Raw genomic sequence first — 17779 nt, forward strand, 5'->3', positions numbered from 1 at the left:
TAAAAGGGGACATATATATATATATATATATAAAATCCTTTTCAGTGCTTATGCTAAAACATTGGAGTGCCCACCAACCCACAAAATGAAATAATACAGCCCATTGTTTTTTTTAAGGCTGCCTAGGTCAATGAAAATGGGAATCAGCAGCCCTACAGATCCTATGTCATGGAATTCTCAATAGAATATACTGACCCAAATCTAAGTATCCATAGATGACTTAAGAGCTTCCCATATACATAGAAGAAAACCAGACATTCCCATTCTAACCCAACATATCTGGAGAGCGTTGGGAAAGGGTTGCTTGGCTGTCTTCCTGTTTATTGAACATTTAAACTTCTTCAAAATAAACTTAAATTAAAAGTATGAACTTAAAACATTTGCATAAATTGTCCCCCTCTAAGAATTACATGTACAGGCTTTGTTTTCCAATTGGTGTTCTGCTAATTGTACCTTTTAGTGTTTTCCACTTTGCACAGTGACTGATCATTCTTGATAACTGTATAAGAAATAGATAATTATGTTAATAAATATCAACAGTGCATGAACAAAATGGTGTGTATTAAAGAAATGCAAGTAAAATCCACAAGTAAAGAAAGCTTAACGCCTGTGCTAACACACCTAACTTTCAGTTGGCTCTTCAAAGCAACTTCACAATACAAGCCAAACACATGCAGGCCGTTAGACGAAGGGGGAAGTCATTTCCCAGATGCCGAACTGGATTATTCAACATATGTACCTTTGAACCTTTCCCCTTAACCTTCAATGTTCTTTCATTCACAAAGCAGCACGACAATTATGGCTCAAGCTGCTGGAACGTTTTTCACACCTCAGCATCCCAGAGCACGTCTTCTTCCTTCATTCCTCCATGTTTTGCCCATTCTTCCCAAACTTAAACCAGAACACCGTGAGGAGGATGGCTATCAGAAGGATCAGGCAGCTGGTGACGAGGTACGCAATGGGCAGGAAGTGGTTCTGACCTCCAAACCAGGTCAGCGTGGTCAACACTACTTCCTTTCTGCCTCGGAAGTACTGCACAGGGAAGTCTGGAAAGCCAGAGGTCAAGGCTGCAAACAGGTGATCACAAAGAGAAGCTCAATGGAAAAAGCTAGGCTATAGTTCTAACATAGTCCTTGTCTATGTGCTTGTTTAACTGCAGATAAGACAAAGGAAACAATGCACACAATAGGACATTTAACCTCCCATACAAACTAATTTCTGATTGCAGTGAAAGGATACTGTAAGATATTTCGACGCTGTAATTCCCTGCAGGCAGACCGTTAATGAAAGGCTTGTTGGCTCGGTGTAAAACCCCGTAGAGCTTCTTGAAGTTGGGGAAGGCTGCCTCTCTCATCCACACGATCAGGTCATCGTTGATGAAGCCGTTGTTGTTCTTGTCGAGGGGATCCAGATCATACACGGGCTTCTGCCAGTACAGAGGCGGTGCTGTACCTGCGTAGTAATCACTAATCAGACACGATGATTTGATACCAATTCTGTGTTCGACCCAAGGTTACATCTTTCCTTTACCTTCAAACACTTGAGGCAGTGTCATGTTTTCAGTCGATGGGTTGCGGTACTTGATGTTTTTGTCCGTGTACCAGGAGATGCCTTTGCGTAACAGAGGGACACGCACTGATCCGCTGGAGGACATGTAGCTCAGAGTGAAGGAGTCTGGGAGGACAGAGGAGAGGTTAGAGTGGAGGAAGGATGCGATGATTGATGGTTTAGGTAGGAGTGGTGCTTACCATTGAAGATACTGTTGGCCACAGCACCGCAGGGGGCGATGGGGACTCCATTTTTGTCTTTGTCAAACGGCATGCAGTATGAACTCGGGCTCTAGTAGTTAGGATAAAAAGGTTACTACAATTAGCATCAAGCTTAGGTGTACATTTAATCAAATTACGTGTTTCAGTTTTACAATTTTAAGTTAACGTGGGTATTTTTTTAAACGTGCATATTATTTTAGATAATGTTATATTCCATAACTATTTATTCTACTACATTTATACTACAGCTGGTATTACTGATTACTTTGCAGGATTATGTTTTACAATTTATTATTTTACAAAAGAAGATTTTTTATTATATTAGCTAACAGTGTAGAAAGTTGGTCAAATGTCCACCAACTCCTCCACGACAATGCTACTTACACAGCACTTAAGTCACAATTCAACCATAATAATTGAATAAATACTAATGAACAACAAATAAACAAAAAACACTCTTAATATTGCTTAGTAAATTATCTAAAACCGTGTCCACAAATGTACCAAAAGGTCAACAAACTAATAAACAATGTTATTTTGATAAGTATAAAACTATTGTGGAGCTACCTTTAACTTGTTCTTCCAGCCAACCATCTGAGCATCGTCTCTGGAGTCCATGTATCTGCGGAGGTTCTGATGGAAGTTTATGAGGCCGTAGTAGAAAAAGACGTCTCCCTGGAGCAGCAGGATTCACATCATCAGCTTATGTTTACTTGTAAGGCTGAATTCTGTCATTGACTGACTTTAAGATTTACAGCATGGACAAGAAATCAAAGCCCTGGAACCGGAGCATGTTGGGAATCGAGTGTGGAAACTGTGTTGTCAAACTTCGTGGTTGTTACCTTGAATGCTTTCTTGATGTTAAACACAGCGGTGCAGATGCAGGGTTGGGCTGCGTTGCTCACATTTTTACGCTTCTCAAAACATAAATTACACGTGCCAGCCTCTGTGTAGTCCAGCTGGAAAGACAGGAGAGATAATTGTTCAAATGAATAGTGAATAAACGGTTCCTGTTTACACGACTCAAAACCTAACCTTGGACCTTTCCTATCTGTGTCACTCCCTTTTTTAATTGCACCAGGGCATTGGGTCTCTTCCTCTAATCCCCTCCAACACACATATGCTATTTGCATTGTACTACAAGTATTTCTTCTTATTTAACATTTCCTCATATGTAAAACTACTAAATAGGTGACATTTTCAGAAACACCCGCACTCACCTTTAGTTCCTCTGTGCTCTGTACTGTGAGAAGCAGCCATACTCCGAGCAGCATGCATATCAAAGCCATAAAGTAGAAGAAAGGCAGCACAGTGTTAGCCGTTAGCATGGGAGACCAGGCAGGTAACCTCTGCTGTTGGAACGCAGAGTTGTCCGGCCTCCGAGCCAGAGGCCCAGGCTTCACTTTGCCCATGAGAGGGACCTTTGGATGCGGACAGAAGAGGAAGTAGAGACAGTTGGAGATCCAAACACTTAGTCAGAGAAGGCGCTGCCGTCTTCTCTTCCTGTTCTTTTCTTCAGCGGTATCTCTCTGCACACACTACACTCTGCTTGCCAAAAGATTTACCCAGGAGGCTTTGCCGGGGCGGGGGAGACCGTTGTGGCCTGTAACTTATTAACCACAGTCTAACTGCCTCTTCCTGTTTTCCGTGGTTGAGTTTTGTGCTTCCTACTGTAGAAACAACAGGTTCCCGTTTATTCACATACAAGTGACTCGGATGTGTATTTGATCCAATATGCTGGCAGAGGTACATGCTGGTTCTGGACCTCCCTTTGTGCTGCTTGAAAACGCTTTATCAAAGGATGTTATGGTAAATGGGACATCCTAGTGAGCAAGTTAACTCATGACCTCACATTCTCAGTAGGAGGGACTTCCCAAGGTCAGACTAAACAAACAAAAGGATGCTGGTTTCATTCTCAGTTCGTTTATTCAATCCGTCACACTGGGATGTCGTGTTGGACAACAACAGTGAACAAACAACAGCACACATTTAACAACGGCCTCTGGAAATATAAAAAGGCACAGCGCAGATTTCACAGAGACACAAAGGGAATACAAACAGGATGAGGCCCCTCGGCACATAGTGATCTCCTTCAGTGTGGGGCTTTAAGACATGAAGGTGTCTCTGGAATCTCAGCGCGCAGCAAAGAGTGCGGGCAGTTAAAATAGACCAATTTTGACTTTGCCTTCTTTACATCCATTCAGGATACCGCTCTCCAGCAGCTTCATAAAGTCCAGTTTGACCTGAAATAGACATGTACGTATGATGTTAAAACTACATGTATAGACAAGATGAAAGACATCCCCAACATACTGTATGTTAGGACATATTTATGTTTTATTCCTAATAAAAAAAACGACAAGATAAAAATAGCTTCTTTGTAGTGAAAGTTCAAGAATATATGATTAGCTAAATGACGTTCAATCATGTTAGTTTTGCAAGTCACCTGGTCTCCATGACTAAAGAGACTGTTCTCACAGTGCATGCACCAAGTACTGCACCTTACGTAAGTACACATACATAAGAAACTAATGATCTTTTAGCCCAGCAGGGGGCAGTAGCTCACCTCAGGTACGTCCACCATCCTCCTGAGCTTCTGGTCCCTCCAGTTCCAGTCCAGAACCACGTACTTCAACGCCTTCAAGCTCAAACCATCTGGAACAAATACAAGAGTTTCCATAAATAACCTTCAACAACCGTGAGGACTTATTTTTAAATCAAGACATATTCACACCTACCTTTCTCAATGAGAGCGCTGATCCTGCCAGGTGTCCCCACTCCCACATGTGTGACGCCCTTTTGCAGCAGCTTCACCTGCTCCTCTATCTGCACAGACCAAACACAGACATTAAGAGAATATTGTTCGGGTAAAACGTACCAATGTTTACAAAAACATGCATCAAAATGAACCGTCTTCTCTAGTACCTTGATATGTTTCGCAAAAAGTTTTACTGCTTTGGCTTCACCTTTGAAGGCCGTCATCTGCCTGGAAAAAACACAAAAATAATCATGTAAATAGAATGAAAAAGGTTTCATGTGAGATATGCTACAAAGTCATCAGATGCTTCACTTACTTAAGCAGCTCGATGGCACGGAGAGCCGAACTGCAGACGATGAGCAGAACCACTGAACTCTTTTCTTTGTGCTGCTTTTGAATCTTCGACCACTTGGGACAAACTTACAAAAGGAAGGGGATGAGATAAAAGTCAGATGCGTGTTCGAAAGTCAACAGCTACTCGAAGATTTCAGTTGAGCCACCACTTACCCTGTTTCAGAAAAGAGGACAGTGTGTGCGTCAGGTCGTTACAGGACAGGAAGCTGGAGTCTGGAGGATGCAGGATACAGTGACCTTAGTGAATCAATGTTTCTGCAGATATTCACTGAACTATAGAGTTGGAGAGGACTTGATCCGACTCACCCTGCAGTGCGAGCTCCTCCTGCTCGATCACAGAACGCTTGTCGGAGAAGTAGAGTGTGGCCATGCTCTGCAGGTCGGCCGGACAGCCGGGTTTCGGTTCCGAAGAGGCCAAGACGTCTGTAATCGTCTTTTTCTGGAAAACAAAATAAAGTGATGTACAGTAATGTCCATACTTAAAGCCCAGTGGTGTCCCTCCGTGCAGCCGCAGGTGTCCCCACACTCACCTTCCTCTTTCTTTTGGGTTTTGTCGTCTTATCATCGGCGGTCTCCGTCTTTGGAGGAATATTAGACACTTTCTGTAAAAGCAATACATACAGACAATACATATTAACCAGAGTTTTGGATGCTTTTAAAATAAGTTATAAAGTAATGATTAATCCTCAGTGGGGAAAAAAGTAAAAGTTCATTTAGCATAAAACTAAATCATCTGTTAAATAGTTTGTGTTTTATGTTACCAAGCTATAAATGCAAAATCATATCTATAACCAGGGGTGCACATAACCGGTACGCAGGTACGCATGCGCGGCAAAAATCTGAATTGCGTAACTTCACTCCGCGCCTTTGCGTAACTCAAAACATCTAAACAAAACACATATTTCGTCTACACGTGTTTCTTGTCAACAGTCAATGGAGTAAACTACGAGACATGTCAAAAAACCCAAAGACATTAAGCAGCTACGTTGCCGTTTCGCTCCCTGCAAAAACTCCTCGGACTTCCTATGACTGATTGAACTGGAGCTGGCCGAGCCGCGCAGGACATACCCGACGGACCTGTGAAGCTTACAGGAGGCAGAGGCTTAGATCACCCGACGAGAGTTGGTCGCCGTGTGCACAGGCGGGGTTAACGTTGGTATGAACAACAGAATTGTGCCAAAACTCCGCCAACTGGCTGCAGTGGGAGACTCCGCTGTGCACACTCTGTGCCCCGCGCACACACTGGAGAACTGCGCAAAATCAGCTGATCACAACGTGCACGCTCCGTGGTCAAGCTGCTGCAGTTTTATTTACAACAACGTGGAGTAAAACACACAGTTGCAAACTTCCTCAGGGTGTTATGGAAGACTTTGAAATCAGACCGAGGTGGAAGAAGTACTCAGATCTTGTACTTGAGTAAAAGTAGAAGTGCCAGAGTGTTACTCTGTTACAGTATTCAGTATGCATTCAAAATGTTACTCAAGTAAAATTAGAAAAGTATTATCATCAAAATATAGTTAAGTAGTTAAGTACCAAAAGTAAAAGTAGTGATTGTGCAGATTGGTCCATTTCAGAATAATATATATGATGTGTTTTGGAATGATTGATCATTAACGTGTTCTCAAAGCTGGTAAAGGTGCAGCTAGTTTTACAAATTACATCAAAGTCAAGTAAAGTACAAATATCTCAAAATTGTACTTAAGTGTTAAGTAGAGTACAATTTATCCTGCGGGCCAAAATTAAATCCACCAAGCGCCTGATTTGGCCCCCGGGCCTTGAGTTTGACACATGTGATTTAGAATAATGGGTTGGAAGAACATTTTCCAATAAGGTGAAAGACTCTTCTTATTGGCAGCTCACAAAAACAAAAACATGATGGTACCTGTTCGTTACTTTTCTTCTTCTTGGCTTTGACTGTTCCCTCTGTTACACTCTTCCTCTTCTCTGGTTTGGTCTTTGTGTTCTTTGGGGCTTGTTCTGTTGGCTGTTTCTCTTGTTGTGTCTTCTCCTCTGCCTCCGATGCATCTGGGGAAAAAATAAGAAATGACCTCATTACACTAGATTTATTGGTCGTCAACTTGCAACTGGGAGAAGTGCAAGATTAGGAAACTATTAGAATGAGTCAACACAGAGCGCATTTCGAGTTAGACAACATCCGGTATAGCTATTAAACATACTCCCCATGGTTACAAGCTCATAAAGATTTAGATTATGTTTCCAGAGTTTGGCCCCTGGACCAGAGATTTGGCATTTGCACATCATGGTGTCTCATCAAGTGTTGGTGCTCTGCCTGCAGGCCAGCACATTTTGGTGACTACGGAAAAAACTGGTAAACACAGACTTTCCCCAAGATAGTAAAAGCGCTTTGAGAGTCATTGATAAAGCGCTATAATAAATATAAGGATTATTATTATTATAACAACAACAATGCAACAGACCTAATTCCAAGCAGGTGGTTATATTTAGCTTCTCTGTTGCTACCACTTCTCTGTGCATACCTCTTGTCTCATGCTATGAGGTCATGCTCAGACCCTCTGGCATATCAGCATGCATGTTCAAAATGCTTTAAAAACAGATGCCAGAGTAAACTCGGCAATAAATCTGTGGATTTCATTAGAGTGCTCCTTCCTGAACGTGCATTTTTTAAATTCCTACTTTCTTTGTAGTTATCCCTGTCGACATCACCTCTATCACAGCTTGTCAGTGGCAAAAAAACTAACTTTTAGTGGACATTGACGGTGTGGCGAAGCTGTGGCCCAGGAGGTATACTGGTCTTCCACCAATTGGCGGGTGGGTTGTTCAATTCAAAACGTCTGCCATGAACAGAGGGGGGGAAGTAGTGGAGTACAAATATCTCGTTACTGTACTTATGTAGGCAAGGCAAGGCAAGGCACGGCAAGGCACGGCAAGGCAAGGCAAGGCAAGGCAAGGCAAGGCAAGGCAAGTTTATTTATATAGCACTTTTCAACACAAGGCAATTCAAAGTGCTTTACAAAAAATGAAAGACATTAAGAAAATGGCATTTAAAATCAGTCATTAAAAAGAAAAGCTAATACAATAAACATTAAAAGAAAAAATACATGGATAAAAGTTACAGTGCAGTCTAAGATGTGAATAGTTCAATTAAAAGCAGCGACAAAAAGTAGTAAGAGTTGCAGCGGACCTGCAGGTTTCAGGGAGTTTGTTCCAGATATTTGGAGCATAATAACTGAACGCTGCTTTACCATGTTTAGTTCTGACTCTGGGGACAGAAAGCTGACCAGTCCCTGAAGACCTGAGAGATCTGGATGGTTCATAATTTAGCAGGAGGTCAGTAATGTATTTTGGGCCTAAACCATTCAGTGCTTTATAAACCAGCAGCAGTATTTTGAAATCTATTCTTTGACACACAGGAAGCCAGTGTAAAGACTTCAGAACAGGAGTGATGTGATCCACCTCCTTAGTGTTAGTGAGGACTCGAGCAGCGGCGTTCTGAATCAGCTGCAGCTTCCTAATAGATTTTTTAGTGAGACCTGTGAAGACACCATTGCAGTAGTCCAGTCTACTGATGATAAAGGGACAAGTTTTTCCAAATCCTGCTGTGACATTAGTCTTTTAATCCTAGATATGTTCTTTAGGTGATAGTAGGCTGATTTAGTAACTGTTTTAATGTGACTGTTGAAACTCAGGTCAGAGTCCATGACTACACCTAGATTTCTGGCTTTATCTGTTGGTTTGAACATTGCAGACTGAAGCTCAGCGCTAACTTTTAAACGTTCTGCCTTGGCTCCAAAAACCATTACCATTACCATTTTATCTTTGTTTAATTGGAGAAAGTTCTGACACATCCAGTCATTGATTTGTTCAATGCACTTACTCAGTGTTTGAATTGGAGCATAGTCTCCTGGTGAAATTGTTACATACATTTGTGTGTCATCTGCATAGCTATGGTAACTTATTTTGTTGTTTTTCATTATCTGAGCCAGTGGTAGCATGTAGATGTACATTTTTTTGTTATCAGTACTTTATACCACTACTTATTTTTCTGACAACTTTTGACTTCTTACATTTTTAACACAAATGCCTGTACTTTCTACTTCTTACATTTAGTTTTGATCTGTGTTTGGTGGCGTGATCATTATTATTTAGAGTCAGTGCGTGCCTATTGATTTGAACATGATCCGTGTATCCATCATTTCCTGGTCTTCTCTAAAGAAGAGCGACCAATGAAAACGTTGTCATGTTGCCGTTGTTCAGCACTAGAACATTCATTAGCTAACAATGACATTATTGTTCTATTAATATAAAGGGAGTCAGTTACTCTTTAAAACAGCTGGTAGTTATTGGTACTTTTTACTTAAAGGGGACCTATCATGCAAAATGCACTTTTGTACGTCTTTTATACATGACTATGTGTCCCCGGTGTGTCAGGGAACTCACCAAGTGTTAGAAAACACAACCCTCTCTCTTTTCCTCCATACCCAAATCTCTAAAAACGGGGCTAAAACGGAGCTGATACAGATTTGAATTTTTCTCACATCAGAAAAGGGGTGCTCCGCCTGGGCAATTCTCCACCTATCAGGGGAATGTGGGGTTGGGCCACGGGCCGCTCGAAAGCACTTGAGACGCTGTAGTACATATGCCAGGCCTGTAAGTGGCGCTGTAGTCTACCACAAAAGCAGCGAAGAAGACTTCCCGTGCATGGTTGCCCTTCTGTTTATTCTCCGCTGTGGGTCTTTTTCTCCCTCCCCGAGGCAAGCGTTTGCTCCTGCTGCTGTAATTCAATGCAATCCCTCCCTCGCTGTAAATCTCTCCGGTTAGTCCACCAGCAGATGACAAACACCCGCCTCTTCCAAGGAACGAGGGGACCGTGCGGCAGAGTTTCAGTTAGATTTTTTTCCGCCGGTCAACATGTCAAAGTTTAAATCTTCCGGACAAAATTTGAAAAGTGCCGGTCAAAGGTCTTCTTTGTTATTTATTGAGCTTTAAAAGAAATGAATAACGACTCTATATAATCATATAAGAATAAAACACGGAGGACGGAGCCTCTCTTTTCCTCCCCCTCTTCAGACAGCCCAGCAGCTGATCAGAGCACTCCCCTCTCCTGCAAGGGGGCGTGGTCAGCTGCAGCTCATTTGCATTAAAGCCACATCACAGAATCAGCCCTTGCAAAAACAGGGCTGGAATAGAGCAAATAGAGCGAAATGAGGCATGGCTAAAATGCATGATCTGTTTGGTATTTTGAAAAAAAAATGTATTTTTAATAATGTTTTATATAGGTATGGCCCTACAATATATTTGTCAAATATAGCATGATAGGTCCACTTTAAAGGTCATATGTCATGGCCATTTCCACTGATCATAATTCCATTGTTGAGGTCTACTAGAATAGATTTATATTGTGCAATTTTCCAAACTCACATTGGTTTCGCATACAGCATCTCTGTAAAGTATGTGTATTCACTCTCTCCACTAAACGGCTCGTTGCAGCTCTTGCCCCCCCCCCTCCCTGTGAGCCCAGTGTGCTCCGATTGGTCGGGACCAGTCGGGACGTTGTGAATCGCGCTAAGCTCCGTGGAGGTGTGATTTCCTTGTTTAGCTACACAGCCAAACTCACCCTGAGCACACACAAAGTCACAGCCGAAGTAAAAACAATAAGTGTGGCTTGATATTGAGTAAGAAAAAGGTTGATCAACGCTGTGAGAATGGGTCTGCACTGCAGAGAGAATTTCGCCGCGATCCCAACTGTCTGTTATCAGCCTGCAGCCAGGGAGGAGAAATCAGCAGAGCTGCATGCACTGAGTGTGTGAGGAAGTCCGTGGATTGGTCAATTTGGACCAATCAGCGGGGGCTTAACGTAACGGCTCCGCGGACGTAACGACATGACATCATGATGTACCCGGAAGAATCAAATGGACAGTGACGTATCTCCAACGAGGCGTTTTGGGGAGGTATTTTCTGTTTTACTCCCTACAGGGTGTACTTTGAGGGTTTTGACTCTGCAGACCGTTTACATGCATAAAAACCTTCATAACACACAAGGGCAATAACCGGAAAAGCATGACATGTCACCTTTAAGTACATTTCGAAGCACATACTTCTTTACTTTTACTTGAGTAAAGAAGTGTGGTTAGAGCGTTGATCATCAGATCAAGGGGTGTTGGTGAACTCCAGTTTGAAACCTGCCTCGGCCGTCACTGCGTCAGGCCGTCGTGTCCTTGGGCAAGACACTTTACCCGCAAATGCTCCTGTGGGTAATGTCCACAGTAATGACATTTACATGTCTAATATGTAATTGTAAAGCGCTTTGAGCACCTGTAAAAGCGCTCTAATACAAAATGTAATGCATTATTATTACTTCTACCAGAGTATTTTTAAACATGAGTATCTGTACTTCTACTTGAGAAAAGCAGGCGTTTACTTTTGCCATCTCTGGCCATCAACAAGTACGAGTGTCCTTGGGCAAGAGACTGAACCCCACATTCCTTGCGATGGCATGGCCAACGGTGTGTGAATGTTTATCACTCTGGATGTGCAGATTGCACCTGGTATGGTAGCCTAGTCTGTATGAATGTTTGTGAATGGGTGAGTGCTGACTTGTGTTAACTTGTAAAGGCACTTTTAGTGGTCAGAAAGAGATAAGAGAGATGTTTAAATGCAGTCCATTTACTATTTAGCGACTGTCGTTTGTTGTCCCTTTTGTGAAAATAGGGTCAAAACATACAGATGAGATTTGAGAGAAATCTCCTTATGTGCGGCTGTAATGGGTTGAAATGTGAAGAATGTTGTATTTAAGTCTACTTATCAGTAGCACTAGAAAAAAGGTTGTTGCATCATTAACCTCTAATGGACAACACCTGCTGAGCTCTCGCTGGCTGGGGTGTGGCAGAGTGCAACGTCTCCTGCCACAGAGAGCAATGCGTAAACTGTTTTACACTTTAAGTTATAGGATATTACATTTTCCTTTAAAGTCTTAACACATATTCAAGAGCAAACTTGGTGTAAACCATCCTCTCAACTGTTTGGAGTACAAAGAGACAATATGCTTTGGAATAAATGAACACACACTTTTTTAATATCTCCCAGTTCTAGTTAGATATTTCCTTATACATAACTAATAGTATCGGAAATCAGTGACATGATGTTAAAAGGATACACCTGAGGTAATTACCATTACTGAACATGAAAAAGTTAAGACAATACATGAACATTTCCAACGTAATCATCTGTATATTTGTCACCATGAAGACTACCCATTTTGGAGTATGTCCTAAAACTTGTTACAAGGCTAGCAGACAGTAACCATGAGGAAAACTACAAAATCAGGATATAAGGAGGTTATCCATTTGGCCGACTGTGTGTGAGCAGCATTGTTTCTTAACCCGTTATACTGAAGCAACACAAGAAAAGAATACCCTTTTTAAGCCTATGACAGCTCAGGCTGCAGCCACACGAGAACGGTAACGGTCGTATCCGCTACAGTTCTCTATCATATAGACCAGGGGTGCCCACACTTTTTTGGCTGGTGAGCAACTTTTGAAATGACCAGCTCACCGAGGTCTACCAACCAAAAATAAAATCCCAAATTGCAAGGGTTGCTGAATAAAACGTTTTATTTATACATGGGACATCTAGGCTGCAACAAACGACTAATTTGATAATCGATTAATGAAACGATTAATCGACTATTCGGACTATTATGCCTTGCACACTTTCTCAAACGCTCTTATTTAGCAATCAACTTTTAGATTTAGCTTGAGGTTGTTTTAGGCATGTGGAAACTAGCAATGAAGACAATAAAGATGAATACTTGATTCAAAAATACATATATTATTAAATTAACTAAACAAATTGTGAACAAAATTAACATTGCTTTTTATTAATTAAATCAATAATATTTCACGTCAAAAGAAACAACAATGTTTTAACAAATCGAATTAAATAATCTGATGACAGAACTGTAAACAGAATAGCTGAAACTTTAACAAAATAAAGAGTAACTCAGTTACCTCTAATCATTAACCCATGCTTGTATAATTGTGTTAACTCCGTGAGTTGCTGACGTGGAAACGTTACTCGTGGATGGGGCTACAGAGCTACTAGAAAGACAGTCCAACCCGGTGCATTTCTCCGTCTGAATGTGGAGCACTTTTGCTAAATGTTTAGATAAATTGCTCGTGTTACCGCCCTTACATGCTAACCACTATTGGTAAGGAGCATTGTCCACATCGAGACGGGTAACATTCAACCACACCTTGCCCTTGGAGCGCTTCTCTCCGCCATCCCCGCCGTGTGTTGCTGCATGTAGCAGCCGCGTGTGTGTAAACTGCCCCGCCCCCTCGCACACAGACGGGGGAGAGAGAGATCTCGTCTCGATAGGAAATATCGAAAATACACCGACCATAGACGCATTTGTTTGTCTTTTTGCATGTTAGAAACGAGTTGGCGACACTAAGACTGCAAGATAATGTTTGTGTAGCAATAATACATGACCTTTCTCAACTCGCTACTCGGAGAGAAGTCGCTGTCATATGCCTTGTGAACACTCCGATAATGCCTCTCCACTTTACCTTTCTTTGGCAGAGCGATGCTTGCTTTACAAATGAATAAGGCAAATAACCTTTGAATGTGACATCACAAAAAAATATTCTTCCTCCCATTTTGGATGGAAGTGGTGTATTTTTAGCTTTTTGCTCGGTCCCGCACTCATTTTGTTGTTTGTCTCTTTAACTTAATTTGAGTTTTCCCGGCACTTGACTGATTTTGTATCGCTTTGCATTCTGGGTTAACAGACTGGAAAGCGAAAGGTTGCTTTTTCTGTCAAGTAAACTCCTGAATTAAGTGGCAGGGAGGCCAAGGGAGGAGGGATCAAAACCTGTTTTGTCTATTTGAACGGAGCTGGATTTTTTTTTTTATGAATGACCCGCGATCTACCAGCATTTCCCCGGTCGACCTACCTCTGATATAGACGGATCGGCCACAAGAGGCCGACATGGAAACGCAGAAAACGATAACGGGTCCCAAGGTGGGTAGATATGCGGACGAAACGGCTCCGTGTCTACTAGGGCTGTAGCACTAGTAGACACAGTGACTTCAAAATATCGTCGACGACATATTTCCGCGTCGACGCGTCGCTACACACACGTGGGTCACCCAAAGCAACAAGCAGTTCTAGCTGTGGTGGCTACCATTAGCAGCTAGCATTTGCTCTCCGATTTTTACATAAAAATGGAATTATGGATTATAAATTCAATCATTTTTTTATAAATGGACGTTAAAAACCTATGGATTAACCGATTCAGCTGCGTTTTTTCTCATTTTAATGCCATTGAACACGTCTTTTGATCAGATTGACAGCTACGGTGGTGAGACGATCTCCCTAGAAGCTCTGTAAAGGTACGTGTTGTGATGACTGTATTTGCTTCCCCTGTCGCGAGTCCGGATCACTCAGTAATGATGTGCCAATGTCCGTTAGCATTTTTCGCTCAGGGGTCATTTAGATGCTTCTTATGAGACTTGTGTTTTATTTTGGTAAACATGGTTTGTATCGTCAGTTAGCTGAGATTATTTCCGTTAATCTGGTATTACACATTAATAGGTTCTTGAATATTAAGATCCCCAGAGACACAGTATCGTGAATTTTTTTACATTACGTTTTTTATGAATTGAACAACAGAAAAATAATCGTTAGATTAGTTGACTAATCGATCAAATAATCGCCCGATTAATCGTTTTCAAAATAATCGTTTCCCCCCAGCACTAGTGTCTACACCCAATACGATAATTTCCTGATAACGATGACGCAATAGCCCCGCCTCTCCTGCTCAGAGATCAGATGCTGGGCTGTCAGAAGAAGGGGAGGAAAAGGGAGTCTCCATTTTCTATTCTTATATAGAGTCGCTATCAATTTGTTTTAAAGCTCAATAAATAACAAAGAAGAGCTCTGACCGGCACTTTTCTAATTTTGTCGGGAATTTTTTTTAACGGAAACTCTGCTGCACGGTCCTCTCGTCCCTTGGAAGAAGCAGAGAGGTGAGTGTTTTTCATCTGCTGGTGGACGACCGGAGAGATTTACAGCAGGAGCACACGCTTGCCTCGGGGAGGGAGAAAAAGAGCCACCGCGGAGAATAAACAGAAGGGCAACCATGCGCATGAAGTCTTCTTCTGCTATTTTGTGGCAGAAGTATAGCGCCACTTACAGGCTTACTATATGTACTACAGCGCCTCCAGCACTTTCGAGCGGTCTCGTGTGAACGGACACGTTTCTGGTGCCTATTGCGTGTGGTGTGGACGGAATACTTTTTTGATATCGAATTCGGTTTGTTTGCGTTACCGTTCTCGTGTGGCTCCAGTCTCAGTATAACAGTGATTACATGTCTCTGATCAGCGGCCATATTGGGTTACTGCTCCAGCACAAGAGCATTCCCAGAAGACATTGATACCTGACGCCTTATTTCCTGCCTTGTACTCTAATTTTCCAATCTCACGATTGATCCATCCAATCTTTATGAATCACATCCCTCTCCTTTTGTTGTCAACAACTCTTCTTTGAGACCGTTACAGCCAAGGACCATACAAAGAGAAAGGACAATGTGATGGATTGATGAGGATAATTAGTCCACTGCGCTCTAATTCTCACTCGCAGGTCCTTTTCTTTCTATCATTCAATAACCACGCCTCTTCTCCACTTCATCCTTCACTCCCATAGCTTCAGCCTTATTTGTTGCAGTCATCTGTCCAGCCATACACCGAAAGCCACTCCCATTATTGATGGGCCAAAGCAATCACTTCCCCACTCTCTTACTCTCATAGTACTCATCCTTTTCTCTCTTTAAAGCGGAATAAAAGTGAGGATACACAGGAGCCACTGACCAGAGGATAGAGGGAGGAAAGAAAACGAATCACGGTGGTGAGGAGGACTTCAAGATATTGGGGGATAAAAGGATTATAATCAAAACAAAGACCAGGTCTATATATGACCAATGCGCTGTCCAGGCTCACCTGGTCCTTCAGAAGGTAAGTGTATTTTCCCTGCTGGTGTTGGTATTTAAAAAGAGGATCTAGGTGAGAGGAAGTATGACATTGTTACCAATTAGCAACTATTTTACAGAAAGTAGTAGATGAACAAGTAGTGGGAACACAACATGGACTAGTATAATATAATTAAATCAGAAAATGTGTCAAAAGGACATTCTGAATTAAGTACAACGTTTAGAAACAATCTTTATTTGGTAAATATCACTACACATCACCACATGTTGATTTTAATAGGTTTTTCAATGAAAGTTAGAATAATGATAATGATACAAAGTGACAGTAACAGACTGGAACAAGAAAACCAGTGTATGACAGGTTTTTAGGAATATGAGAATGTCCACATTTCCAGGTATTTATAAGCTGGGATGTTTGGGCATTTACAATATCCCCTGCTCTGGAAAAAACTCTCTCGCTTGGTACTGATGTAGCTGGGACAGCAGTGGTCGCGTTAACCGAATATTTTATTTAACAATGACGGAAAAATCTGAAAGCAGTCTGTCATTTCAGATTAGAACAAACTCGGAACAGCGCCAACGTTTCCCCGCAGCGAGGCTCTGGTGTTATGCCGGGTTATGTATGACCTCCAAAAGGAAATTATATAGTTTCCAAACCGTACTTTTCTATACAGATCAATACATGTCTGGGAGGTTTTACTTTACGCTGTGCGCGCTCCCGCGAGGTGCATGCACACACGGCATAACAGCGCCCCCCCCCCGTTGACAGTTCACGAGCGTGCTCTCTCGTGAACTGTTCAGACCCGACGGGTAATAAGGGATTATGACGGACATTTTACGATCCTGTCTGTCAAAATGACGGACAGCGAAAAAGTCTAGAGATATGCTTTGGCCATGGGTGACAGCAGTGGGTCAAACTGTGCATTGTCTCTCCACTACTTCAAAAACAATACAGTTGTTGCCAAGAAGGTGAGGCTTATTGACAGAGCGAGATATAAATATACTGTTGGTACTTGTCAATGTCTCTAGGTGTGTAAATGTAGCCCTGTAAATACGATGTCCTTTTGTGTTCTGTTGTTTTATGTTCATGTTGTAACCTACTTGCTGCCATGTTGGACAGGTCTCTCTTGAAAAAGAGATCGATGATCTCAATGGGACCACCTGGTTAAATAAAGGTTTAAAACAAAAAAATATTAAAAAAAAAAAATGAATTAAAAAAAAAATATGCGGTAGATTTTGTCAGTCTCACGACGGTATTGGGACGTTTATTTACCGCGACACCGCGATATATCGTTACATCCCTAGTTAATGGCATTAGATTTTTTCGGCAAATGGTTCAGTCCTAGTTAGAAGTAAAGTAGGTCGGTAAAATGTGCAGCTTATGAGAAAAAAATAGTTTAATTAGTTCACCTTTCTAGTATTATTTGCACCATCTATAGGCGCAGCTGATGTGCTCGAGTTGAAAAAATGCATTAGCCTGACATGACTGTTTTGTGATCAATGAACTGTGAAATACTCATCAATACTATAAGCCTGGGGGGGTCAGAAGTTAACCGATACCCTCAGATGAAAGGTAGCTGCTGACAGGACGACTACAGTGAAGCTAAGCCTGCAACACATTTCTAATCCTACCAATAGCACAAGGACCATTCTAGCGCACTTGTGAAGGAGCCATTAGACAACACTTTATAGCTGATGTGTTGCTGATTAATGATGTAGGCTATTTAGATTTTTAGTTAGTAAAGTGTTGTTTTGTTAAAGGAAAGTTTCCTGTACTTTATGCAAGATAAGAGATCAAAACATCTACAGCAAGGTCATTCAGAGGTTAGGGGTAATAGCCTGAAGATTAGATGTGGTTTTCTCCATCTTCATAAATGCTGTCAAAGCACAACATTTAATAGGAGAGTTTTACATTTATGGAGGCTTCG

The 17779-nt window shown here is 41.8% G+C and overlaps 2 protein-coding genes across 2 annotated transcripts in view; both read right to left on the reverse strand.

Annotated features, from left to right (window-relative positions):
* Positions 1-542: 542 nt before the first annotated feature.
* Positions 543-3421, reverse strand: tmem30c (transmembrane protein 30C). The gene is made up of 7 exons (XM_034109509.2): positions 2990-3421; positions 2612-2728; positions 2337-2444; positions 1749-1839; positions 1531-1674; positions 1240-1452; positions 543-1046 (listed from the first exon to the last, which is right to left on the reverse strand). The coding sequence occupies exons 1-7, from the start codon at positions 3179-3181 to the stop codon at positions 859-861; spliced, it is 1053 nt and encodes a 350-aa protein (XP_033965400.1). The 5' UTR covers positions 3182-3421; the 3' UTR covers positions 543-858.
* Positions 3422-3676: 255 nt separating this feature from the next.
* cmss1 (cms1 ribosomal small subunit homolog) overlaps positions 3677-17779 on the reverse strand; it is a 42357-nt gene continuing 28254 nt past the window's right edge. The window contains exons 2-10 of the mRNA XM_034110290.2: positions 6764-6906; positions 5412-5483; positions 5188-5320; positions 5035-5094; positions 4844-4946; positions 4695-4755; positions 4508-4595; positions 4336-4424; positions 3677-4012 (exon numbers count right to left, since the gene is read on the reverse strand). Coding sequence (XP_033966181.1) covers positions 3929-4012; positions 4336-4424; positions 4508-4595; positions 4695-4755; positions 4844-4946; positions 5035-5094; positions 5188-5320; positions 5412-5483; positions 6764-6906 — 833 coding nt within the window. The 3' untranslated portion in view covers positions 3677-3928. The remainder of the gene's footprint in view (positions 4013-4335; positions 4425-4507; positions 4596-4694; positions 4756-4843; positions 4947-5034; positions 5095-5187; positions 5321-5411; positions 5484-6763; positions 6907-17779) is intronic.

The sequence above is a fragment of the Pseudochaenichthys georgianus genome, chromosome 21 (genome assembly GCF_902827115.2).
Source record: "Pseudochaenichthys georgianus chromosome 21, fPseGeo1.2, whole genome shotgun sequence".
NCBI lineage: Eukaryota > Metazoa > Chordata > Actinopteri > Perciformes > Channichthyidae > Pseudochaenichthys > Pseudochaenichthys georgianus.